The sequence below is a fragment of the Panulirus ornatus genome, chromosome 56 (genome assembly GCF_036320965.1).
Source record: "Panulirus ornatus isolate Po-2019 chromosome 56, ASM3632096v1, whole genome shotgun sequence".
NCBI lineage: Eukaryota > Metazoa > Arthropoda > Malacostraca > Decapoda > Palinuridae > Panulirus > Panulirus ornatus.
In genome coordinates, this window is record NC_092279.1 from 32,666,990 (window position 1) to 32,694,563 (window position 27,574).

At 42.8% G+C, this 27,574-nt stretch overlaps 1 protein-coding gene across 5 annotated transcripts in view; it reads left to right on the forward strand.

Annotated features, from left to right (window-relative positions):
- The window catches only part of LOC139766057 (cobalamin trafficking protein CblD), a 204,282-nt gene that overhangs the window by 99,760 nt on the left and 76,948 nt on the right, over positions 1-27,574 (forward strand). For all 5 annotated transcript variants that reach the window (XM_071694206.1, XM_071694205.1, XM_071694207.1 and 2 more), the window contains exon 5: positions 6,459-6,594. In XM_071694206.1, coding sequence (XP_071550307.1) covers positions 6,459-6,594 — 136 coding nt within the window. The remainder of the gene's footprint in view (positions 1-6,458; positions 6,595-27,574) is intronic.

Genomic DNA, 27,574 nt, shown 5'->3' on the forward strand with positions numbered 1-27,574 from the left:
CACGTGTATATACATACATGTCCACACATGCAAATATACATACCCATACATCTCAATGTACACATATATATACACACACAGACACATACATATATACACATGCACACAGTTCACACTGTCTGCCTTTATTCATTCCCATTGCCACCTCGCGAGACATGGAATAACATCCCCCTCCCCCCTCATGTGTGTGAGGTAGCGCTAGGAAAAGACAACAAAGGCCCCATTCGTTCACACTCAGTCTCTAGCTGTCATGCAATAATGCCCGAAACCACAGCTCCCTTTCCACATCCAGGTCCCACAGAACTTTCCCTGGTTTACCCCAGACGCTTCACATGCCCTGATTCAATCCATTGACAGCATGTCGACCCCGGTATACCACATCGATCCAATTCACTCTATTCCTTGCCCACCTTTCACCCTCCTGCATGTTCAGACCCCAATCACTCAAAATCTTTTTCACTCCATCTTTCCACCTCCAATTTGGTCTCCCACTTCTCCTCGTTCCCTCCACCTCCGACACATATATCCTCTTGGTCAATCTTTCCTCACTCATTCTCTCCATGTGCCCAAACCATTTCAAAACACCCTCTTCTGCTCTCTCAACCATGCTCTTTTTATTTCCACACACCTCTCTTACCCTTACATTACTTACTCAATCAAACCACCTCACACCACATATTGTCCTCAAACATCTCATTTCCAGCACATCCACCCTCTTGCGTACAACTCTATCCATAGCCCACGCCTTGCAACCATACAACATTGTTGGAACCACTATTCCTTCAAACATACCCACTTTTTGCTTTCCGAGATAATGTTCTCGACTTCCACACATTCTTCAAGGCTCCCAGGATTTTCGCCCCTCCCCCACCCTATGATTCACTTCTGCTTCCATGGTTCCATCCGCTGCCAGATCCACTCCCAGATATCTAAAACACTTCCTCCAGTTATTCTCCATTCAAACTTACCTCCCAGTTGACTTGTCCCTCAACCCTACTGTATCTAATAACCTTGCTCTTGTTCACATTTACTCTTAACTTTCTTCTTTCACACACTTTACCAAACTCAGTCACCAGCTTCTGCAGTTTCTCACATGAATCAGCCACCAGCGCTGTATCATCAGCGAACAACAACTGACTCACTTCCCAAGCTCTCTCATCCCCAACAGACTTCATACTTGCCCCTCTTTCCAAAACTCTTGCATTCACCTCCCTAACAACCCCATCCATAAACAAATTAAACAACCATGGAGACATCACACACCCCTGCCGCAAACCTACATTCACTGAGAACCAATCACTTTCCTCTCTTCCTACACGTACACATGCCTTACATCCTCGATAAAAACTTTTCATTGCTTCTAACAACTAGGAGTACTTTCTTTTATTTATTTTGTCTCTGACATATTCCTTCCATTATTTATAATGATAGTAGAAATATCTATGATTAATGTATTTACAGTCTGATAAACAAAACTTCATGTTGTTACACACGATAATAAGATTCTTCAAAAGAATATAATGTACCTTAGAGAACTGAACATATCATTAATAACTGAAACAATTATTGGGAATGAAGGGAGATTAGTTACAATACAAAGCTGATTTAGTATACAACTTTACTTCATCAGTTCAAATGAGTTGAGTAGCAAGTATTTTCTGTGCCTGACAACTGCTAATGCATTCTACACTATTACCTCATGTGTTGGTGTAGAAGAACAAGCTAAGCAGGGAGTAACTGTCCTCCTTGAAGGCTTAGGCTGGGATGTCTAGATGTATGTGGATGTAAGTAAGGCAAGAGGAGAGACAGGTCATATATTTAAGGAAAGAAACCGGGACGTCCTGGCTCTAAGTAAAACAAAGCTCAAGGCTAAAAGGGAAGAATGGATTGGGCAATGTCTTGGATTAAAGTCAGGTGTTGGTGAGAGGACAAGATCTGAGGAAGGAATAGCAGTACTCTTGAAGCAGGCATTGTTAGTGTGTGTGAAAAAGTGTAAGGATGTGAATTCTAGAATGATTTGGATGAAAATGAAAGTGGATGGTGAGAGATTGGTGATTATTAGTCCGTATGCCCCTGACCATGAGAAGAAAGATAATGAGAGACAACTTTTTAGGGAGCAGCTGAATGAATGTGTTAGCAGTTTTGATGCAAAACTTTGGATGTTAGTGATGGGTGATTAAATTCAAAGGTAAGTGATGTGGTAGTTGATGGTATAATTGATGGGCATAGGGTATGCAATATCATGAATGGTAATGGTGAACAGCTTGTGGAGTTGTGTGCTGAAAAAGGACTGGTGATTGGAATGCCCGGTTTAAAAGAGGGACGTACACAAATTTATGTATGTGAGTAGGGAAGATAGTTAGTGGCCATTATTGGATTGCATATTTGTTTATAGCCATGTAAAAGAGAGACTTTTTGATGTAAATGTGTTGAGGAGGCAGCTGGTGGAATGCCTGAACATTATCTTGTGTAGACAAGGGTGAAGATTTGTGAAGCTTTTAAGGAAAGAGAAAACAGTATCTGTGAAAGAGGATGATGAGGGTAAGTGAGCTTGAAAAGGGGACTTGTTTGAAGAAGTGCCAGGAGAGATTGAGTGTAGAATGGCAAAAGCTGAGAGTTAATGAAGCAAGGAGAATGGGTGAGTAGTGGGAGGTATTTAGGGATCAGTGATGGCATGTGGAAGAGATGCTTGTGGCATTTTAAAGGTGGGAGGAAGGCAAGCTGAAAAGGGCAGTGAGTGGTGAGATGAAGTATAGTTATTAGTGAAAGAGAAGAGGGAGATGTTTAGGCAGTATTTACAGGGAAGGAGTGCAAATTATTGGGGATGTATAAGAGAATGTGGTAGGAGGTCAAAGGGAAGGTGCATGGGTTGAAAAGAAGGCGAGTGAGAGATAGGGTGAGCAGTATCAATAAACTCTAGGTAGAATAAGATGTTATGGAAGGAGGTAAATACAGTAGATCCTCAATTTAACATATTGATAGCGGGGAAGGGATGTCCGTTAATGCTGAAAGTCCATTAAATCAAATGTAACCTATTTCTGTGCCACATTTAAGTTCACATGCTTTCTTTTGACTCATCTATCACTGTAGGGTTTAGTGCGTGGTACAATAGCCGAGTGGCAGGCTCCTGGCAGCGTGGGAATGCTTACTGGGCAGTTGGAGACACAAGTCAAACTGAGATAGAGCTGATGCTACCCCTCTCCTGTGAAAGGATACTTCTTTATAATAAAATGAGGACGGACTACCTGCTTTCATTGCACCTCTTATATGGTGCAGAGTAGGATTCGAACCTATGTGGGAAAATCCCAAATTACTGCAAGGCTGCTCACCTTCTTCTGGAGATGGGGCGCACCCAAGGAAATTGCCTCGGATGGGAAACCAGTCTAGATAGCGAGGAGGTGGAAGCTTTCTATAAAAAATGGGGAATCATGGCCCGCATCTCCTCAGCCCACTTTCCCCAGTCCAATGGACTCCTCCAGGTTTTGCCTATCCACACGACACCTGTGGTTCAAAGGGAGTACCCACCAGTAGCGGCTCAGCCCCCAGTTGCAGCAACACCCAGCCCCAGGCAGCGGCTCCCTGTGAAGAGTGGACACACTAATTTATGTCATTTTGTTTTTCTCGCATGTAAAGAAAGTGTATTGTTGCTGAGCAGTGATTTATGTGTATATTTGCCTTATGTCTAATCGAATTTTAGATTTCATTCTCTTTTTTGTTTTCTTTTTAATTTTGTTTCTGTTGTAACAAAATTTCACATTTAGTTATCAAAATCTTGTGAGGGGGTGTAGGGTTTAAAGTGTGGTATGATAGTTGGGCAGTAGGCTCCCGGGTTCTTGGGAATGCTTGCTGGGCAGTTGGAGACAGGAGTCAGACTGAGGTAGAAGTGAATCCACCCCTCTCCTGTGAAAGGATACTTCTTTATAATAAAGTGAGGATGGACCTGCTTTCATTGCACCTCTTATAATCACCTGATGCCATTTTGAATTGTAAGGATTGCAAGATTATTTGATAGATAAAGTCACAGTTCTAAAATAACAGAAACATTCTGTATACAACCTGACCACATGATAGCTTGAGGCTGACTGAGACCGAAAGAAAGTGAGTCTACCCCACGTTAACAAAAACAAGTGCAATATGAAATGTGCATGGTGTGGCATTTAAGACTTTTTTAATTTTTAGATTATTAATTAATGCACTTTATTTGTGTGTTAAATCTGAAATCCATTATATTGGGGTCACTTAAATTGATGGTTTACTGCAGTGTGCAAAAAACAATAATGATTAGGAAGATCAGTGAAGGGGGTAAAAGGGGAAGTGTGAACAAGTAGTAATGAAGTGAGGAGATGGAGTATTTTGAAGAATGTTCAATGTGTTGGATGATAGGATGGCAGATGTAGGGTGTTTGTGTTGTGTTGGTATGTGAAATAAGAGTCATGGAGAGTGGCTTGGTGAAGAGAAAAGATGTGGTGAAAGCCTTACAAAGGATGAAATTTGGCAAGGCAGCTGTAGGGGATCGTATTGCTATTGAATTTTTTAAGAAAGAGGTGGTAACTGTGTTGATGATTGGATAGTTGGGATTTACCATGTATGTATAGATCATGGTGAGATACCTGAGGATTGGTGGAATGCATGTATAGTGCCATTGTATAAAGGCAATGGGGATAAAGGTGTGTTCAGACTGCAGAGGTATATGTTTCTTGAGTGTACCTAGTAAGTTGTATAGGAGGGTAGTGATTGAGATAGTGAAGGGATGTACAGAGCATCACATTGGGGAGGAGGAGTGTGGTTTCAGAAGTGGTAGAGGATTTGTGGATCAGGTGTTTGCATTGTGTAATGTGTGTGAGAAATGATTAGAGAAATGGATTTGACCTTATGTGACATTTGTGGATCTGGAGAAAGCACATGATAGGGCTGATAGAGATGCCTTATGGAAGGTCTTAAGAATATACGAAGTGGGGGGAAAGCTGTTAGAAGCAGTGAGAAGTTTTTATAAAGGGTGTAAGGCATGTTTACATGTAGGAAGATTGGATGGTTCCAAGTGAAGGTTAGTATGTGGCAGGGGTGTGTGATAGCACCATAGTTGTTTAATTTGTTTATGGATGGCGTGATGAGGGAGATAAATGAAAGAGTTGGAGAGAGGGGCAAGTATGTCATCTGCAGGGGATGAGAGGGCCTGGGAAGTAAGTCAGTTGTTGTTTGTTGATGATACAGGACTGTTGGTAGATTCAAATGAGGAACTGCTGAGGTTGGTGACTGAGTTTGGAAGGGTGTTTCTAAGGAGGAAGTTTAGATTATGAGTTTGGAAAGGTGTGTGAAAGGAGGAAGTTGAGAGTAAATATGAATGAAAGCAAGGTTATTAGGTTTATCAGAGTTAAGGGACAGGCTAGTTGTAGTGTGAATTTGAATGGCGAAAAATTGGAGGAAGAGGTGTTTTAGATACCTGTGAGTGGACATGGCAGTGATTGGAACCATAGAAGTGGAAGTGAGTCATAGGATAGGGGAGTTGGTGAAGGTTTTAGGGGCACTGAAGAATATATGGAAGGAGAGATCGTTATTTGGGAGGGCAAAAATGGGTACGTTTGGAGGTATAGTAGTCGAACATTATTATATGTATGCAAGGCATGTGCTATATAAATTCGACTGTGTGGAGGAAGTTGGATGTAGTGTAATGAAATTTTTAAGGACAATATGTGATGTGAGATGGTTAGATCGAATAAGTATTGAAAAGGTAAGGGAGAGGTGTTGGAAATATTGACAAAGTGGATATAATTTTCAGAAGAGGAGGGAATAAGGAGAATGGAGAGACCAAATTGGAGATGGAGGGATGAAGTGAAAAATATTTTGAGCAATTTGGGCCTGAACATGCAGGAGAATGAAAGGCATGCATGGGATATAGTTAATTGGAATGATGTGGTATACAGGGGACAATGTGCTGTCAGTGGACTGAATCAGGGCATGTTAAGTGTCCAGGGTAAACCACAGAAATGTTTGTGGAGCCTAGTTGTGGATAGGGAGCTGTGGTTTTGGTTTATTATGTTTGACAGCTAGAGAATGGATGTGAGTGGTTGTGACCTTTCTTTGTATGTTCTTGGTGCTGCCTCGCTAATACGGGAAGCAGTGATGAAATATAAGAAAGATGAATAAATGAATGTGGGTTTTCCAGTATTGTGTCAGAGGCCACCTGTATGTGTTTAGATGATATGCTGTTGTGGTATGCCTTACATAGTTAATGCTGTACATTAGTTGCTAGATACTGTATGTGTTCTCAAAGGGATGGTGATACTTTCAGATATTATTTAAGCATGATGGTTCAGTTAATAAATGCAGTAAAACTCCTATCTTGTGATTGCTTGTAAGTAAACATCTATTATCTTGATGATATAGAGATACTGTTATGATGTCATGTAGAACACTATTTACAGACTTTGATAGTACATATATCAGAATATTATTTACAGACTCTTGACCAGTGTAACCCGAAAGAGGTAACCACTGCCATTGAAGAACATATACAGGGCAGCCTTAGAGAAATGCCTCTTCCATCAGATATCCTTGAATGCAGGGCCCAACAGTGTCCAGATCTTGTTAAAAAAGGTATGGTTTGAAATCACATTGATTTCTTTAGTATTATCTAATTGAAATATAATGTCTTATGGAATCAAGGCTTAGGTAGCAAAAACAGATTACTGTGTAAAATACTGTGGTCTGGAGAGATGCCTAGGGGTGAGGAATGTTGTAACAATTATAGGAGTATTCTTTTCTTGAACATGATATGAATTGAGTGATGTGAGAAGTTTGAGGAAAATGTGAATGAGATTGAATATTAGATTGCTGGAGTATATGGATTGGGCATGTGTTATTTATGGAATGGATGAGGGTTTATAAGACTTGATGATTGGGGGAGCTTTGTATAAACCACCTGTTGGATAGTGGGAGATTGCATGTGATGTATATCTGAAGATAGAATTATCCATGGGAATTGGGGAGAAAGAATACTACCCATGTGTCTGCTGTGTGTCATAGAAATCCTGTCTTCATGTATTATTACTGTGTAACAAAGGTAGGGTAGAGGAAGGAGTGTGGCTTAGCATCATCTCTTGACGCTACTTATTCAGTTGGGAAACAGCGAACAGGCAAGAAGAAACATAGATAGATTAGACATAATTTACGTTGTTAATGTTATAAGAATTGATGATCATCATATTTATTTACTTATTTATATTTATACCTCATTGCTGTTTCCTGTGTGAGCAAGGAAGCGCTAGGAAGCAGACAAAGGACGGCACATCTGCAAACACACACACACACACACACACACACACACACACACACACACACACACACACACACACACACACACACAGACAGACAGACAGACAGACAGACACAGACACACACAGACACACACACAGACACAGACACAGACACATATACATAGACACACATACACACACAGACACACAGACACATCACACAGACACAGACCCACACAGACACAGACACAGAAACAGACACACACACATACACACACACAGACAGACAGACAGACACACACACACACACACACACACACACACACACACACACACACACACACACACACATTGCTTTGTCGCTGTCTCCTGCATTAGGGAGGTAGCGCAAGGAAACGGACAAAAGAATGGCCCAACCCAGCCACATACACGTGTATATACCTACATGTCCACACACGCAAATATACATACCTATACATCTCAATGTATACATATATATACACACACAGACATATACATATATACACATGTACATAATTCATACTGTCTGCCTTTATTCATTCCCATCGCCATCTCGCCACACATGAAATAACAACCCCCTCCCCCCTCATGTGTGCGAGGTAGCGCTAGGAAAAGACAACAAAGGCCACACTCGTTCACACTCAGTCTCTAGCTGTCATGTATAATGCACTGAAACCACATCTCCCTTTCCACATCCAGGCCCCACAGAACTTTCCATGGTTTACCCCAGATGCTTCACATACCCTGGTTCAATCCAATGACAGCACGTTGACCCTGGTATACCACATCGTTCCAATTCACTCTATTCCTTGCATGCCTTTCACCCTCCAGCATGTTCAGGCCCCGATCACTCAAAACCTTTTTCACTCCATCTTTCCACCTCCAATTTGGTCTCCCACTTCTACTTGTTCCCTCCACCTCTGACACATATATCCTCTTTGTCAATCTTTCCTCACTCATTCTCTCCATGTGACCAAACCATTTCAAAACACCCTCTTCTGCTCTCTCAACCACACTCTTTTTATTACCACACATCTCTCTTACCAGTGGCAGATATAGGGTGTTTTGGTCAAGGTGGTGTGCAAAGTGAGAGGGTTAGGGAAAATGATTTGGTAAACAGAGAAGAGGTAGTAAAAGCTTTGCGGAAGATGAAAGCCGGCAAGGCAGCAGGTTTGGATGGTATTGCAGTGGAATTTATTAAAAAAGGAGGTGACTGTATTGTTGACTGGTTGGTAAGGTTATTTAATGTATGTATGACTCATGGTGAGGTGCCTGAGGATTGGCGGAATGCGTGCATAGTGCCATTGTACAAAGGAAAAGGGGATAAGAGTGAGTGCTCAAATTACAGAGGTATAAGTTTGTTGAGTATTCCTGGTAAATTATATGGGAGGATATTGATTGAGAGGGTGAAGGCATGTACAGAGCATCAGATTGGGGAAGAGCAGTGTGGTTTCAGAAGTGGTAGAGGATGTGTGGATCAGGTGTTTGCTTTGAAGAATGTATGTGAGAAATACTTAGAAAAGCAAATGGATTTGTATGTAGCATTTATGGATCTGGAGAAGGCATATGATAGAGTTGATAGAGATGCTCTGTGGAAGGTATTAAGAATATATGGTGTGGGAGGCAAGTTGTTAGAAGCAGTGAAAAGTTTTTATCGAGGATGTAAGGCATGTGTATGTGTAGGAAGAGAGGAAAGTGATTGGTTCTCAGTGAATGTAGGTTTGCGGCAGGGGTGTGTGATGTCTCCATGGTTGTTTAATTTGTTTATGGATGGGGTTGTTAGGGAGGTGAATGCAAGAGTTTTGGAAAGAGGGGCAAGTATGAAGTCGGTTGGGGATGAGAGAGCTTGGGAAGTGAGTCAGTTGTTGTTCGCTGATGATACAGCGCTGGTGGCTGATTCATGTGAGAAACTGCAGAAGCTGGTGACTGAGTTTGGTAAAGTGTGTGAAAGAAGAAAGTTAAGAGTAAATGTGAATAAGAGCAAGGTTATTAGGTACAGTAGGGTTGAGGGTCAAGTCAATTGGGAGGTGAGTTTGAATGGAGAAAAACTGGAGGAAGTAAAGTGTTTTAGATATCTGGGAGTGGATCTGGCAGCGGATGGAACCATGGAAGCGGAAATGGATCATAGGGTGGGGGAGGGGGCAAAAATTCTGGGGGCCTTGAAGAATGTGTGGAAGTCGAGAACATTATCTCGGAAAGCAAAAATGGGTATGTTTGAAGGAACAGTGGTTCCAACAATGTTGTATGGTTGCGAGGCGTGGGCTATGGATAGAGTTGTGCGTAGGAGGATGGATGTGCTGGAAATGAGATGTTTGAGGACAATGTGTGGTGTGAGGTGGTTTGATCGAGTAAGTAACGTAAGGGTAAGAGAGATGTGTGGAAATAAAAAGAGCGTGGTTGAGAGAGCAGAAGAGGGTGTTTTGAAATGGTTCGGGCACATGGAGAGAATGAGTGAGGAAAGATTGACCAAGAGAATATATGTGTCGGAGGTGGAGGGAACGAGGAGAAGAGGGAGACCAAATTGGAGGTGGAAAGATGGAGTGAAAAAGATTTTGTGTGATCGGGGCCTAAACATGCAGGAGGGTGAAAGGAGGGCAAGGAATAGAGTGAATTGGAGCGATGTGGTATACCGGGGTTGACGTGCTGTCAGTGGATTGAATCAAGGCATGTGAAGCGTCTGGGGTAAACCATGGAAAGCTGTGTAGGTATGTATATTTGCGTGTGTGGACGTATGTATATACATGTGTATGGGGGGGGGTTGGGCCATTTCTTTCGTCTGTTTCCTTGCGCTACCTCGCAAACGCGGGAAACAGCGACAAAGCAAAAAAAAGAAAAAAAAAATCTCTCTTACCCTGTTATTACTTACTTGATCAAACCACCTCACACCACATATTGTCCTCAAACATCTTATTTCCAGCACATCCACCCTCCTGCGCACAACTCCAACTATAGCCCACGCCTTGCAACCATATATCATTATTGAACCCCACTATTCCTTCAAACATACCCATTTTTGCTTTCTAAGATAACGTTCTCGACTTCCACACATTTTTCAACACTCCCAGAACTTTCGCCCCCTCCCCCACCCTATAATTCGCTTCGGCTTCCATGGTTCCATCTGCTGCCAAATCCACTCTCAGATATCTAAAACACTTCACTTCCTCCAGTTTTTCTCCATTCAAACTCACCTCCCAGTTGACTTGTCCCTCAACCCTACTGTACCTAATAGCCTTGCTCTTATTCACATTTACTCTCAGCTTTCTTCTTTCACACACTTGACCAAACTCAGTCACCAGCTTCTGCAGTTTCTCACCCGAATCAGCCACCAGCGATCACCAGCGAACAACAACTGACTCACTTCCCAAGCTCTCTCATCCACAACAGACTGCATACTTGCCCCTCTTTCCAAAACTCTTGCATTCACCTCCCTAATAACCCCATCCATAAACAAATTAAACAACCATGGAGACATCACACACCCCTGTCGCAAACCTACATTCACACTGAGAACCAATCACTTTCCTCTCTTCCTACACGTACACATGCGTTACATCCTCGATAAAAACTTTTCACTGCTTCTAACAACTTGCCTTCCACACCATATATTCTTAATACCTTCCACAGAGCATCTCTATCAACTCTATCATATGCCTTCTCCAGATCCATAAATGCTACATACAAATCCATTTGCTTTTCTAAGTATTTCTCACATACATTCTTCAAAGCAAACACCTGATCCACTCATCCTCTACCACTTCTGAAACCACACTGCTCTTCCCCAATCTGATGCTTTGTACATGTCTTCACCTTCTCAGTCAATACCCTCCCGTATAATTTCCCCAGGAATACTCAACAAACTTATACCTCTCTAATTTGAGCATTCACTTTTATCCCCTTTGCCTTTGTATAATGGCACCATGCAAGCATTCCGCCAATCCTCAGGCACCTCACCATGAGTCATACATACATTAAATAACCTTACCAACCAGTCAAAAATACAGTCACCCCCTTTTTTAATAAATTCCACTGCAATACCACCTCTTCTCTGTTTACCAAATCATTCTCCCTAACCCTCTCACTTTGCACACCACCTTGACCAAAACACCTTATATCTGCCACTCTGTCATCAAACACATTCAGCAAACTTTCAAAATACTCACTCCATCTCCTTCTCACATCACCACTACTTGTTATCACCTCCCCATTAGCCCCCTTCACCGATGTTCCCATTTGTTACCTTGTCTTACGCACTTTATTTACCTCCTTCCAAAACATCTTTTTATTCTCCTTAAACTTCAATGATACAATCTCACCCCAACTCTCATTTACCCTCTTTTTCACCTCTTGCACCTATCTCTTGACCTCCTGCCACTTTCTATTATACATCTCCCAGTCATTTGCATTATTTCCCTGCAGAAATCGTCCAAATGCCTCTCTCTTCTCTTTCACCAATAATCTTACTTCTTCATCCCACCACTCACTACCCTTTCTAATCTGCCTACCTCCCACGCTTCTCATGTCACAAGTATCTTTTGCGCAAGCCATCATTGCTTCCCTAAATACATCCCATTCCTCCCCCACTCCCCGTACGTCCTTTGTTCTCACCTTTTTCCATTCTATACTCAGTCTCTCCTGGTACTTCCTCACACAAGACTCCTTTCCAAGCTCACTTACTCTCACCACTCTCTTCACCCCAACATTCTCTCTTCTTTTCTGAAAATCTCTACAAATCTTCACCTTCGCATCCACAAGATAATGATCAAACATCCCTCCAGTTGCACCTCTCAGCACAGTAACATACGGAAGTCTCTCTTTCGCATGCCTATCAATTAACATGTAGTCCAATAATGCTATCTGGCCATCTCTCCTACTTACATACGTTATTCATTATTTATTATATTTTGTCGCTGTCTCCCGCGTTAGCGAGGCAGTGCAAGGAAACAGACAAAAGAATGGCCCACCCTACCAACATACACATGTATATACATACACGTCCACACACAGCACATATACATATCTATACATCTCAACGTATACATATATATACACACACAAACATGATGGAGGGTGAAAGGAGGGCAAGGAATAGAGTGGATTGGAGCGATGTGGTATACCGGGGTTGACGTGCTGTCAGTGGATTGAATCAAGGCATGTGAAGCGTCTGGGGTAAACCATGGAAAGCTGTGTAGGTATGTATATTTGCGTGTGTGGATGTATGTATATACATGTGTATGGGGGGGGTTGGGCCATTTCTTTCGTCTGTTTCCTTGCGCTACCTCGCAAACGCAGGAGACAGCGACAAAGTATAATAATAATAAAATAAAACAAACATATACATATATACACATGTCCATAATTCATACTGTCTGCCCTTATTCATTCCCGTCACCACCCCGCCACACATGAAATGAAAACCTCCTCCCCGCATATGCGCGAGGTAGCACTAGGAAAAGACAAAAAAGGCCACGTTCGCATTCCCACTCAGTCTCTAGCTGTCATGTATAATGCACCAAAACCACAGCTCCCTTTCCACATCCAGGCCCCACAGAACTTTCCATGGTTTACCCCAGACACTTCACATACCCTGGTTCAATCCATTGACAGCACGTCGACCCCGGTACACCACATCATTCCAATTCACTCTATTTCTTGCACGCCTTTCACCCTCCTGCATGTTCAGGCCCCGATCACTCAAAATCTTTTTCACTCCATCTTTCCACCTCCAATTTGGTCTCCCACTTCTCCTCGTTCCCTCCGCCTCTGACACATATATCCTCTTTGTCAATCTCTCCTCACTCATTCTCTCCATGTGACCAAACCATTTCAAAACACCCTCTTCTGCTCTCTCAACCACACTCTTTTTATTACCACACATCTCTCTTTCCCTTTCATTACTTACTTGATCAAACCACCTCACACCACATATTGTCCTCAAACATCTCATATCCAGCACATCCACCCCCCTTCGCACAACTCTGTCTATAGCCCACGCTTAGCAACCATACAACATTGTTGGAACCGCTATTCCTTCAGACATACCCATTTTTGCTTTCCAAGATAACGTTCTCGACTTCCACGGATTTTTCAATGCTCCCAGAACTTTTGCCCCCTCTCCCACCCTATGATTCACTTCTGCTTCCATGGTTCCATCTTTTGCCAAATCCACTCCCAGATATCTAAAACACTTCACTTCCTCCAGTTTTTCTCCATTCAAACTTACCTCCCAATTGACTTGTCCCTCAACCCTACTGTACCTAATGACTTTGCTCTTATTCACATTTACTCTCAGCTTTCTTCTTTCACACTTTACCAAACTCAGTCACCTGCTTCTGCAGTTTCTCACCCAAATCAGCCACCAGCGCTGTATCATCAGCGAACAACAACTGACTCACTTCCCAAGCTCTCTCATCCACAACAGACTGCATACTTGCCCCTCTTCCCAAGACTCTTGCATTCACCTCCCTAACATGCTCATCCATAAACAAATTAAACAACCATGGAGACATCACGCCCCCTGCCGCAAACCAGCATTCACTGAGAACCAATCACTTTCCTCTCTTCCTACATGTATACATGCCTTACATCCTCGATAAAAACTTTTCACTGCTTCTAACAACTTACCTCTAACACCATATATTCTTAATACCTTCCATAGAGCATCTCTATCAAGTCTGTCATATGCCTTCTCCAGATCCATAAATGCTACATACAAATCCATATGCTTTCCTAAGTATTTCTCACATACATCCTTCAAAGCAAACACCTGATCTACACATCCTCTACCACTTCTGATACCACACTGCTCTTCCCCAATCTGATGCTCTGTACATGCCTTCACCCTCTCAATCAATACCCTCCCATATATTTTCCCAGGAACATTCAACAAACTTATACCTCTGTGATTTGAGCACTCACTCTTATCCCCTTTGCCTTTGTACAATGGCATTGTGCAAGCATTCCACCAATCCTCAGGCACCTCACCACACATCTGTTATCCTTTCATTGCTTACTCGATCAAACCCCCTCACACCACATATTGTCCTCAAACATCTCATTTTCAACACACCCACCCTCCTCTGCACAACCCTATCTATAGCTCATGCTTCACAACCATATAACATTGTTGGAACCACTATTCCTTCAAACATACCCATTTTTGCTTTCCGAGATAATGTTCTTGCCTTCCACACATTCTTCAATGCTCCCAGAACCTTCACCCCCCTCCCCCATCCTGTGACTCACATCCGTTTTCATGGTTCCATCCACTGCTAAATCCACTCCTAGGTATCTAAAACTCTTCACTTCCTCCAGTTTTTCTCCATTCAAACTTTATATTTATATTTATTATACTTTGTCGCTGTCTCCTGTGTTAGTGAGGTAGCACAAGGAAACAGACAAAAGAATGGCCCAACCCACCCACATACACATGTATATACATACATGTCCACACAGCACATATACATACCTATACATCTCAACGTATTCATATGTATGCATACACAGACATATACATATATACACATGTACGTAATTTATACTGTCTGTCCTTATTCATTCCCGTCGCCACCTCGCCACACATGAAATGACAACCCCTTCCTCCCACATGTGCGCGAGGTAGTGCTAGGAAAAGACAACAAAGGCTACATTCGTTCACACTCAGTCTCTAGCTTTCATGTATAATGCACTGAAACCATAGCTCCCTTTCCACATCCAGGCCCCACAAAACTTTCCATGGTTTACCCCCAGATGCTTCACATGCCCTGGTTCAATCCATTGACAGCACATGGACCCCGGCATACCACATCGTTTAAATTCACTCTATTCCTTGCACGCCTTTCGCCCTCCTGCATGTTCAGGCCCCGATCGCTCAAAATCTTTTTCACTCCATCTTTCCACCTCCAATTTGGTCTCCCACTTCTCGTTCCCTCCACCTCTGACACATATATCCTCTTTGTAAATCTTTCCTCACTCATTCTCTCCATGTGGCCAAACCATTTTTCTGCTTTTCTGCTCTCTCAACCACACTCTTTTTATTACCATACATTTCTCTTACCCTTTCATTAGTTACTTGATCAAACCACCTCACACCACATATTGTCCTCAGACATCTCATTTCATGCACATCTACCCTCCTCCACACAACTCTATAGCCCATGCCTCGGAACCATACAACATTGTTGGAACCACTATTCCTTCAGACATACCCATTTTTGCTTTCCAAGATAACGTTCTCAACTTCCACTCATTTTTCTGCGCTCCCAGAACTTTCGTCAGAACTTTCAAACTTACCTCCCAATATATATATATTTTTTTTTTATTTTTTTTATTATACTTTGTCGCTGTCTCCCGCGTTTGCGAGGTAGCGCAAGGAAACAGACGAAAAAATGGCCCAACCCCCCCCCATACACATGTATATACATACGTCCACACACGCAAATATACATACCTACACAGCTTTCCATGGTTTACCCCAGACGCTTCACATGCCTTGATTCAATCCACTGACAGCACGTCAACCCCGGTATACCACATCGCTCCAATTCACTCTATTCCTTGCCCTCCTTTCACCCTCCTGCATGTTCAGGCCCCGATCACACATAATCTTTTTCACTCCATCTTTCCACCTCCAATTTGGTCTCCCTCTTCTCCTCGTTCCCTCCACCTCCGACACATATATCCTCTTGGTCAATCTATCCTCACTCATTCTCTCCATGTGCCCAAACCACTTCAGAACACCCTCTTCTGCTCTCTCAACCACGCTCTTTTTATTTCCACACATCTCTCTTACCCTTACGTTACTCACTCGATCAAACCACCTCACACCACACATTGTCCTCAAACATCTCATTTCCAGCACATCCATCCTCCTGCGCACAACTCTATCCATAGCCCACGCCTCGCAACCATACAACATTGTTGGAACCACTATTCCTTCAAACATACCCATTTTTGCTTTCCGAGATAATGTTCTCGACTTCCAAACATTCTTCAAGGCCCCCAGAATTTTCGCCCCCTCCCCCACCCTATGATCCACTTCCGCTTCTATGTTTCCATCCGCTGCCAGATCCACTCCCAGATATCTAAAACACTTCACTTCCTCCAGTTTTTCTCCATTCAAACTCACCTCCCAATTGACTTGACCCTCAACCCTACTGTACCTAATAACCTTGCTCTTATTCACATTTACTCTTAACTTTCTTCTTCCACACACTTTACCAAACTCAGTCACCAGCTTCTGCAGTTTCTCACATGAATCAGCCACCAGCGCTGTATCATCAGCGAACAACAACTGACTCACTTCCCAAGCTCTCTCATCCCCAACAGACTTCATTCTTGCCCCTCTTTCCAAAACTCTTGCATTCACCTCCCTAACAACCCCATCCATAAACAAATTAAACAACCATGGAGACATCACACACCCCTGCCGCAAACCTACATTCACTGAGAAGCAATCACTTTCCTCTCTTCCTACACGTACACATGCCTTACATCCTCGATAAAAACTTTTCACTGCTTCTAACAACTTTCCTCCTACACCATATATTCTTAATACCTTCCACAGAGCATCTCTATCAACTCTATCATATGCCTTCTCCAGATCCATAAATGCTACATACAAATCCATTTGCTTTTCTAAGTATTTCTCACATACATTCTTGAAAGCAAACACCTGATCCACACATCCTCTACCACTTCTGAAACCACACTGCTCTTCCCCAATCTGATGCTCTGTACATGCCTTCACCCTCTCAATCAACACCCTCCCATATAATTTACCAGGAATACTCAACAAACTTATACCTCTGTAATTTGAGCACTCACTCTTATCCCCTTTGCCTTTGTACAATGGCACTATGCACGCGTTCCGCCAATCCTCAGGCACCTCACCATGAGTCATACATACATTAAATAACCTTACCAACCAGTCAACAATACAGTCACCCCCTTTTTTAATAAATTCCACTGCAATACCATCCAAACCTGCTGCCTTGCCGGCTTTCATCTTCCGCAAAGCTTTCACTACCTCTTCTCTGTTTAACAAATCATTTTCCCTAACCCTCTCACTTTGCACACCACCTCGACCCAAACACCTTATATCTGCCACTCTGTCATCAGACACATTCAACAAACCTTCAAAATACTCATTCCATCTCCTTCTCACATCACCACTACTTGTTATCACCTCCCCATTTACGCCCTTCACTGAAGTTCCCATATATATATATATATAATATATATATTTATTATATATATATATATATATATATTATATATATTTTTTTTTTTTTTATACTTTGTCGCTGTCTCCGCGTTTGCGAGGTAGCGCAAGGAAACAGACGAAAGAAATGGCCCAACCCCCCCATACACATGTATATACATACGTCCACACACGCAAAAATACATACCTACACAGCTTTCCATGATTTACCCCAGACGCTTCACATGCCTTGATTCAATCCACTGACAGCACGTCAACCCCGGTATACCACATCGCTCCAATTCACTCTATTCCTTGCCCTCCTTCCCCCCTCCTGCATGTTCAGGCCCCGATCACACAAAATCTTTTTCACTCCATCTTTCCACCTCCAATTTGGTCTCCCTCTTCTCCTCGTTCCCTCCACCTCCGAGACATATATCCTCTTGGTCAATCTTTCCTCACTCATTCTCTCCATGTGCCCAAACCACTTCAAAACACCCTCTTCTGCTCTCTCAACCACGCTCTTTTTATTTCCACACATCTCTCTTACCCTTACGTTACTCACTCGATCAAACCACCTCACACCACACATTGTCCTCAAACATCTCATTTCCAGCACATCCATCCTCCTGCGCACAACTCTATCCATAGCCCACGCCTCGCAACTATACAACATTGTTGGAACCACTATTCCTTCAAACATACCCACTTTTGCTTTCCGAGATAATGTTCTCGACTTCCACACATTCTTCAAGGCCCCCAGAATTTTCGCCCCCTCCCCCACCCTATGATCCACTTCCGCTTCCATGGTTCCATCCGCTGCCAGATCCACTCCCAGATATCTAAAACACTTCACTACCTCCAGTTTTTCTCCATTCAAACTCACCTCCCAATTGACTTGACCCTCAAACCTACTGTACCTAATAACCTTGCTCTTATTCACATTTACTCTTAACTTTCTTCTTCCACACACTTTACCAAACTCAGTCACCAGCTTCTGCAGTTTCTCACATGAATCAGCCACCAGCGCTGTATCATCAGCGAACAACAACTGACTCACTTCCCAAGCTCTCTCATCCCCAACAGACTTCATACTTGCCCCTCTTTCCAAAACTCTTGCATTTACCTCCCTAACAAACCCATCCATAAACAAATTAAACAACCATGGAGACATCACACACCCCTGCCGCAAACCTACATTCACTGAGAAGCAATCACTTTCCTCTCTTCCTACACGTACACATGCCTTACATCCTCGATAAAAACTTTTCACTGCTTCTAACAACTTGCCTCCCACACCATATATTCTTAATACCTTCCACAGAGCATCTCTATCAACTCTATCATATGCCTTCTCCAGATCCATAAATGCTACATACAAATCCATTTGCTTTTCTAAGTATTTCTCACATACATTCTTCAAAGCAAACACCTGATCCACACATCCTCTACCACTTCTGAAACCACACAAACTTATACCTCTGTAATTTGAGCACTCACTCTTATCCCCTTTGCCTTTGTACAATGGCACTATGCACGCGTTCCGCCAATCCTCAGGCACCTCACCATGAGTCATACATACATTAAATAACCTTACCAACCAGTCAACAATACAGTCACCCCCTTTTTTAATAAATTCCACTGCAATACCATCCAAACCTGCTGCCTTGCCGGCTTTCATCTTCCGCAAAGCTTTCACTACCTCTTCTCTGTTTACCAAATCATTTTCCCTAACCCTCTCACTTTGCACACCACCTCGACCAAAACACCCTATATCTGCCACTCTATCATCAAACACATTCAACAAACCTTCAAAATACTCACTCCATCTCCTTCTCACATCACCACTACTTGTTATCACCTCCCCATTTGCGCCCTTCACCGAAGTTCCCATTTGCTCCCTTGTCTTACGCACTTTATTTACCTCCTTCCAGAACATCTTTTTATTCTCCCTAAAATTTAATGATACTCTCTCACCCCAACTCTCATTTGCCCTTTTTTTCACCTCTTGCACCTTTCTCTTGACCTCCTGTCTCTTTCTTTTATACGTCTCCCACTCAATTGCATTTTTTCCCTGCAAAAATCGTCCAAATGCCTCTCTCTTCTCTTTCACTAATACTCTTACTTCTTCATCCCACCACTCACTACCCTTTCTAATCAACCCACCTCCCACTCTTCTCATGCCACAAGCATCTTTTGCGCAATCCATCACTGATTCCCTAAATACATCCCATTCCTCCCCCACTCCCCTTACTTCCATTGTTCTCACCTTTTTCCATTCTGTACTCAGTCTCTCCTGGTACTTCGTCACACAGGTCTCCTTCTCAAGCTCACTTACTCTCACCACTCTCTTCACCCCAACATTCACTCTTCTTTTCTGAAAACCCATACAAATCTTCACCTTAGCCTCCACAAGATAATGATCAGACATCCCTCCAGTTGCACCTCTCAGCACATTAACATCCAAAAGTCTCTCTTTCGCACGCCTGTCAATTAACACGTAATCCAATAACGCTCTCTGGCCATCTCTCCTACTTACATAAGTATACTTATGTATATCTCGCTTTTTAAACCAGGTATTCCCAATCATCAGTCCTTTTTCAGCACATAAATCTACAAGCTCTTCACCATTTCCATTTACAACACTGAACACCCCATGTATACCAATTATTCCCTCAACTGCCACATTACTCACCTTTGCATTCAAATCACCCATCACTATGACCCGGTCTCGTGCATCAAAACCACTAACACACTCATTCAGCTGCTCCCAAAACACTTGCCTCTCTTGATCTTTCTTCTCATGCCCAGGTGCATATGCACCAGTAATCACCCACCTCTCTCCATCAACTTTCAGTTTTACCCATATTAATCGAGAATTTACTTTCTTACACTCTATCACATACTCCCACAACTCCTGTTTCAGGAGTATTGCTACTCCTTCCCTTGCTCTTGTCCTCTCACTAACCCCTGACTTTTCTCCCCAGACATTCCCAAACCACTTTCAAGCTAGAAGTTTCAGTTTTCTAAATTGTTTCTTACATTTCTCATATGTATATATATGTATGTGTGTGTGTGTGTATATGTGCGTATGTATGTGTATGTGTGTGTATGTGTATATGTATATATATATGTATATTATCCCTGGGGATAGGGGTGAAAGAATACTTCCCACGTATTCCTCGCGTGTCGTAGAAAGCGACTAGAGGGGACGGGAGCGGGGGGCCAGAAATCCTCCCCTCCTTGTATTAACTTTCTGAAATGGGAAACAGAAGAAGGAGTCGCGCGGGGAGTGCTCATCCTCCTCAAAGGCTCAGAGTGGGGTGCCTAAACGTGTGTGGATGTAACCAAGATGTGAAAAAAGGAGAGATAGGTAGTATGTTTGAGGAAAGGAACCTGGATGTTTTGGCTCTGAGTGAAACGAAGCTCAAGGGTATATATATATATATATATATATATATATATATATTTTTTTTTTTTTTTTGCCGCTGTCTCCCGCGTTTGCAAGGTAGCGCAAGGAAACAGATGAAAGAAATGGCCCAACCCACCCCTATACACATGTATATACATACGTCCACACTCGCAAATATACATACCTACACAGCTTTCCATGGTTTACCCCAGACGCTTCACATTCCCTGATTCAATCCACTGACAGCACGTCAGCCCCGGTATACCACCTCGATCCAATTCACTCTATTCCTTGCCCTCCTTTCACCCTCCTGCATGTTCAGGCCCCGATCACACAAAATCTTTTTCACTCCATCTTTCCACCTCCAATTTGGTCTCCCTCTTCTCCTCGTTTCCTCCACCTCCGACACATGTATCCTCTTGGTCAATCTTTCCTCACTCATTCTCTCCATGTGCCCAAACCACTTCAAAACACCCTCTTCTGCTCTCTCAACCACGCTCTTTTTATTTCCACACATCTCTCTTACCTTTACGTTACTTACTCGATCAAACCACCTCACACCACATATTGTCCTCAAACATCTCATTTCCTGCACATCCATCCTCCTGCGCACAACTCTATCCATAGCCCACGCCTCGCAACCATACAACATTGTTGGAACCACTATTCCTTCAAACATACCCACTTTTGCTTTCCGAGATAATGTTCTCGACTTCCACACATTCTTCAAGGCTCCCAGGATTTTCGCCCCCTCCCCCACCCTATGATCCACTTCTGCTTCCATGGTTCCATCCGCTGCCAGATCCACTCCCAGATATCTAACACACTTTACTTCCTCCAGTTTTTCTCCATTTAAACTTACCTCCCAATTGACTTGACCCTCAACCCTACTGTACCTAATACCTTGCTCTTATTCACATTTACTCTTAACTTTCTTCTTTCACACACTTTACCAAACTCAGTCACCAGCTTCTCAGTTTCTCACATGAATCAGCCACCAGCGCTGTATCATCAGCGAACAACAACTGACTCACTTCCCAAGCTCTCTCATCCACAACAGACTTCATACTTGCCCCTCTTTCCAAAACTCTTGCATTCACCTCCCTAACAACCCCATCCATAAACAAATTAAACAACCATGGAGACATCACACACCCCTGCCGCAAACCTACATTCACTGAGAACCAATCACTTTCCTCTCTTCCTACACGTACACATGCCTTACATCCTCGATAAAAACTTTTCACTGCTTCTAACAACTTGCCTCCCACACCATATATTCTTAATACCTTCCACAGAGCATCTCTATCAACTCTATCATATGCCTTCTCCAGATCCATAAATGCTACATACAAATCCATTTGCTTTTCTAAGTATTTCTCACATACATTCTTCAAAGCAAACACCTGATCCACACATCCTCTACCACTTCTGAAACCACACTGCTCTTCCCCAATCTGATTCTCTGTACATGCCTTCACCCTCTCAATCAATACCCTCCCATATAATTTACCAGGAATACTCAACAAACTTATACCTCTGTAATTTGAGCACTCACTCTTATCCCCTTTGCCTTTGTACAATGGCACTATGCACGTATTCTGCCAATCCTCAGGCACCTCACCATGAATCATACATACATCAAATAACCTTACCAACCAGTCAATAATACAGTCACCCCCTTTTTTAATAAATTCCACTGCAATACCATCCAAACCTGCTGCCTTGCCGGCTTTCATCTTCTGCAAAGCTTTTACTACCTCTTCTCTGTTTACCAAATCATTTTCTGTAACCCTCTCACTTTGCACACTACCTCGACCAAAACACCCTATATCTGCCACTCTATCATCAAACACATTCAACAAACCTTCAAAATACTCACTCCACCTCCTTCTCACATCACCACTACTTGTTATCACCTCCCATTTTGCGCCCTTCACTGAAGTTCCCATTTGCTCCCTTGTCTTACGCACTTTATTTACCTCCTTCCAGAACATCTTTTTTATTCTCCCTAAAATTTAATGATACTCTCTCAATCCAACTCTCATTTGCCCTCTTTTTCACCTCTTGAACCTTTCTCTTGACCTCCTGTCTCTTTCTTTTATACATCTCCCACTCAATTGCATTTTTTCCCTGCAGAAATCGTCCAAATGCCTCTCTCTTCTCTTTCACTAATAATCTTAATTCTTCATCCCACCACTCACTACACTTCTTCATCCCACCACTCACTACCCTTTCTAATCAACCCAACTCCCACTCCTCTCATGCCACAAGCATCTTTTGCGCAATCTGCTCTCTCAACCACAGATATATATATATATATATATATATATATATATATATGTGAGAAATACTTAGAAAAGCAAATGGATTTGTATGTAGCATTTATGGATCTGGAGAAGGCATATGATAGAGTTGATAGAGATGCTCTGTGGAAGGTATTAAGAATATATGGTGTGGGAGGCAAGTTGTTAGAAGCAGTGAAAAGTTTTTATCGAGGATGTAAGGCATGTGTACGTGTAGGAAGAGAGGAAAGTGATTGGTTCTCAGTGAATGTAGGTTTGCGGCAGGGGTGTGTGATGTCTCCATGGTTGTTTGATTTGTTTATGGATGGGGTTGTTAGGGAGGTAAATGCAAGAGTCTTGGAAAGAGGGGCAAGTATGAAGTCTGTTGGGGATGAGAGAGCTTGGGAAGTGAGTCAGTTGTTGTTCGCTGATGATACAGCGCTGGTGGCGGATTCATGTGAGAAACTGCAGAAGCTGGTGACGGAGTTTGGTAAAGTGTGTGGAAGAAGAAAGTTAAGAGTAAATGTGAATAAGAGCAAGGTTATTAGGTACAGTAGGGTTGAGGGTCAAGCCAATTGGGAGGTGAGTTTGAATGGAGAAAAACTGGAGGAAGTGAAGTGTTTTAGATATCTGGGAGTGGATCTGTCAGCGGATGGAACCATGGAAGCGGAAGTGGATCATAGGGTGGGGGAGGGGGCGAAAATTTTGGGAGCCTTGAAAAATGTGTGGAAGTCGAGAATATTATCCCGGAAAGCAAAAATGGGTATGTGTGAAGGAATAGTGGTTCCAACAATGTTGTATGGTTGCGAGGCGTGGGCTATGGATAGAGTTGTGCGCAGGAGGATGGATGTGCTGGAAATGAGATGTTTGAGGACAATGTGTGGTGTGAGGTGGTTTGATCGAGTAAGTAACGTAAGGGTAAGAGAGATGTGTGGAAATAAAAAGAGCGTGGTTGAGAGAGCAGAAGAGGGTGTTTTGAAATGGTTTGGGCACATGGAGAGAATGAGTGAGGAAAGATTGACCAAGAGGATATATGTGGCGGAGGTGGAGGGAACGAGGAGAAGAGGGAGACCAAATTGGAGGTGGAAAGATGGAGTGAAAAGGATTTTGTGTGATCGGGGCCTGAACATGCAGGAGGGTGAAAGGAGGGCAAGGAATAGAGTGAATTGGAGCGATGTGGTATACAGGGGTTGACGTGCTGTCAGTGGATTGAATCAAGGCATGTGAAGCGTCCGGGGTAAACCATGGAAAGCTGTGTAGGTATGTATATTTGCGTGTGTGGACGTGTGTATGTACATGTGAATGGGGGGGGTTATATATATATATATTGGGAGGTAAGTTTGAAAGTTCTGACGAAAGTTCTGGGAGCGCAGAAAAATGAGTGGAAGTCGAGAATTTTATCTTGGAAAGCAAAAATGGGTATGTCTGAAGGAATAGTGGTTCCAACAATGTTATATGGTTGCGAAGCGTGGGCTATAGATAGAGTTGTGTGGAGGAGGGTAGATGTGCTTGAAATGAGATGTCTGAGGACAATATGTGGTGTGAGGTGGTTTGATCGAGTAACTAATGAAAGGGTAAGAGAAATGTATGGTAATAAAAAGAGTGTGGCTGAGAGAGCAGAAAAGGGTGTTCTGAAATGGTTTGGTCACATGGTTGAGAGAGCAGAAGAGGGTGCTTTGAAATGGTTTGGGCACATGGAGAGAATGAGTGAGGAAAGATTGACCAAGAGGATATATGTGTCGGAGGTGGAGGGAACGAGAAGTGGGAGACCAAATTGGAGGTGGAAAGATGGAGTAAAAAAGATTTTGTGTGATCGGGGCCTGAACATGCAGGAGGGTGAAAGGAGGGCAAGGAATAGAGTGAATTGGATCGATGTGGTATACCGGGGTTGACGTGCTGTCAGTGGATTGAATCAAGGCATGTGAAGCGTCTGGGGTAAACCATGGAAAGTTGTGTGGGGCCTGGATGTGGAGGGGGAGCTGTGGTTTCGGGCATTATTGCATGACAGCTAGAGACTGAGTGTGAACGAATGGGGCCTTAGTTGTCTTTTCCTAGTGCTACCTCGCACACATGGGGGGGAGGGGGATGGTATTCCATGTGTGGCGAGGTGGCGATGGGAATGAATAAAGGCAGTGTGAATTGTGTGCATGGGTATATATGTATGTGTCTGTGTGTGTATATATATGTGTACATTGAGATGTATAGGTATGTATATTTGTGTGTGTGGACGTGTATGTATATACATTGTGTATGGGGGTGGGTTGTGCCATTTCTTTCGTCTGTTTCCTTGCGCTACCTCGCAAACGCGGGAGACAGCGGCAAAAAAAAAAAAGAAAAAAAAATATACATAAGCACCCATGAATGCACATATACATACATGTACATATCAACATATACATACATAAACTTACACAAACATACACATACACATATACATGCATTCACATGTACATATTCATACTTGCTTGCTTTCATCCATTCCCAGCATTACCCTGCCCCACAGGAAAGAGCATCACTACCCTCTGTTTCAGTGAGGTAGCGCTAGGAAAACAAACATAGATATCCACATTTGGCCACACTCAGTCTCTATCTGTCGTGTAATGCACTGAAACCACAGCTCCCTATCCACATCCAGGTCTCACAGACCTTTCCATGGTTTACCCCAGACATCTCACATCCCCTATATCTATCTGTATACCTAATGCCTATTCCCTTCAGGAACCCTTGCAAGGCCATGACAAAAGTCTCCCTAATCAGTGAACTCCAGTGCTGCTTTTTAGTTTTTAATGCCTCACCCTTAACAGGCCACTGGCATAGGGCAACTCTAGTGGGGTGTTTTCAGAATCTCCCACCTAATGTTTGTACTGACTGCTTCTACCCATTGTGTCTACGTAATGTTCCTGCCTAATGTCCCAATGTGCCACTTCTACTCAATGCTCCCACTTAATGTTCATATCCATTACTTCTACCTTATTTTCCTACCTATGACGTCTATCTATTGCTCATAACATTTTGCCAAAATGCAGGGTGCTTGCTACGGGAAAATCAAGTCACACAAGATGAGTTATGTGAGTTAAATGTTGTCAAGTGTTATGTGTGACAAGGAGAGATTGTATGTTTGAGGTAGAAAGAAAAGACAGCTACTTGGGTCAAATGAGTACAGCTTGAAAACCATTGAAGTGCTGACCCATTACACAGCCGTCACTAACCTTCTCCATACCCAGGTAATAAACCTCCCAGTTTGATGGCTGCCTACCACTAGTCCACCTCACTGAGAGGGAACAGGCATACATGATGATCACTGCATACTTGACATCCATGTTTAGTTTGTGTAAGTCATTGTTTATACAAATGTAAGGTTATGGTAATTTTAAACTTTAAAAAACATTAGCTTTATAACAGTGTATTTATTGAAATTTTGTTTCAGTGCATTATACATGACAGCTAGAGACTGATTGTGAACGAATGTGGCCTTTGTTGTCTTTTCCTAGCACTACCTTGCGCACATGCGGGGGGAGGGGGTTGTTATTTCATGTGTGGCAGGGTGGCAATGGGAATGAATAAGGGCAGACAGTATGAATTATGTACATGTGTATATATGTATATGTCTGTGTGTGGCGGGGAGTAGAGTGGGTTGGATCGATGTGGTATGCTGAGGTTGACGTGCTGTCAATGGATTGAATCAGGGCATGTGAAGCGTCTGGGGTAAACCATGGAAAGTTGTGTGGGGCCTGGATGTGGAAAGGGAGCTGTGGTTTCGGGCATTATTGCATGACAGCTGGAGACTGAGTGTGAACGAATGGGGCCTTTGTTGTCTTTTCCTAGTGCTACCTCGCACACATGAGGGGGGAGGGGGATGGTATTCCATGTGTGGCGAGGTGGCGATGGGAATGAATAGGGGCAGACAGTGTGAATTGTGTGCATGGGTATATATGTATGTGTCTGTGTGTGTATATATATGTGTACATTGAGATGTATAAGTATGTATATTTGCGTGTGTGGGCGTGTGTGTGTCTACATTGTGTATGGGGATGGGTTGTGCCATTTCTCTCGTCTGTTTCCTTGCGCTACCTCGCAAATGTGGGAGACAGCAACAAAGCAAACTATAAAATAAAATAAAACGTTGAAATGTATAGGTATGTATATTTGTGTGTGTGGACGTGTATGTATATATATGTGTATGTGGGTGGGTTGGGCCATTCTTTTGTCTGTTTCCTTGCGCTACTTGCTTATGTGGAAGACAGCGACAAAGCAAAATAAATAAATAAATAATAAATAATTTTGTATTCTTTGGAACTAAAGTATGTACGGGTACACCACCGATTTTCTGGCACTCTTGGTTCCAAAGCCTTGCCAAATTAACCATTTTGCTGGACCAAACGTGGTCACATAATAATAATTCATC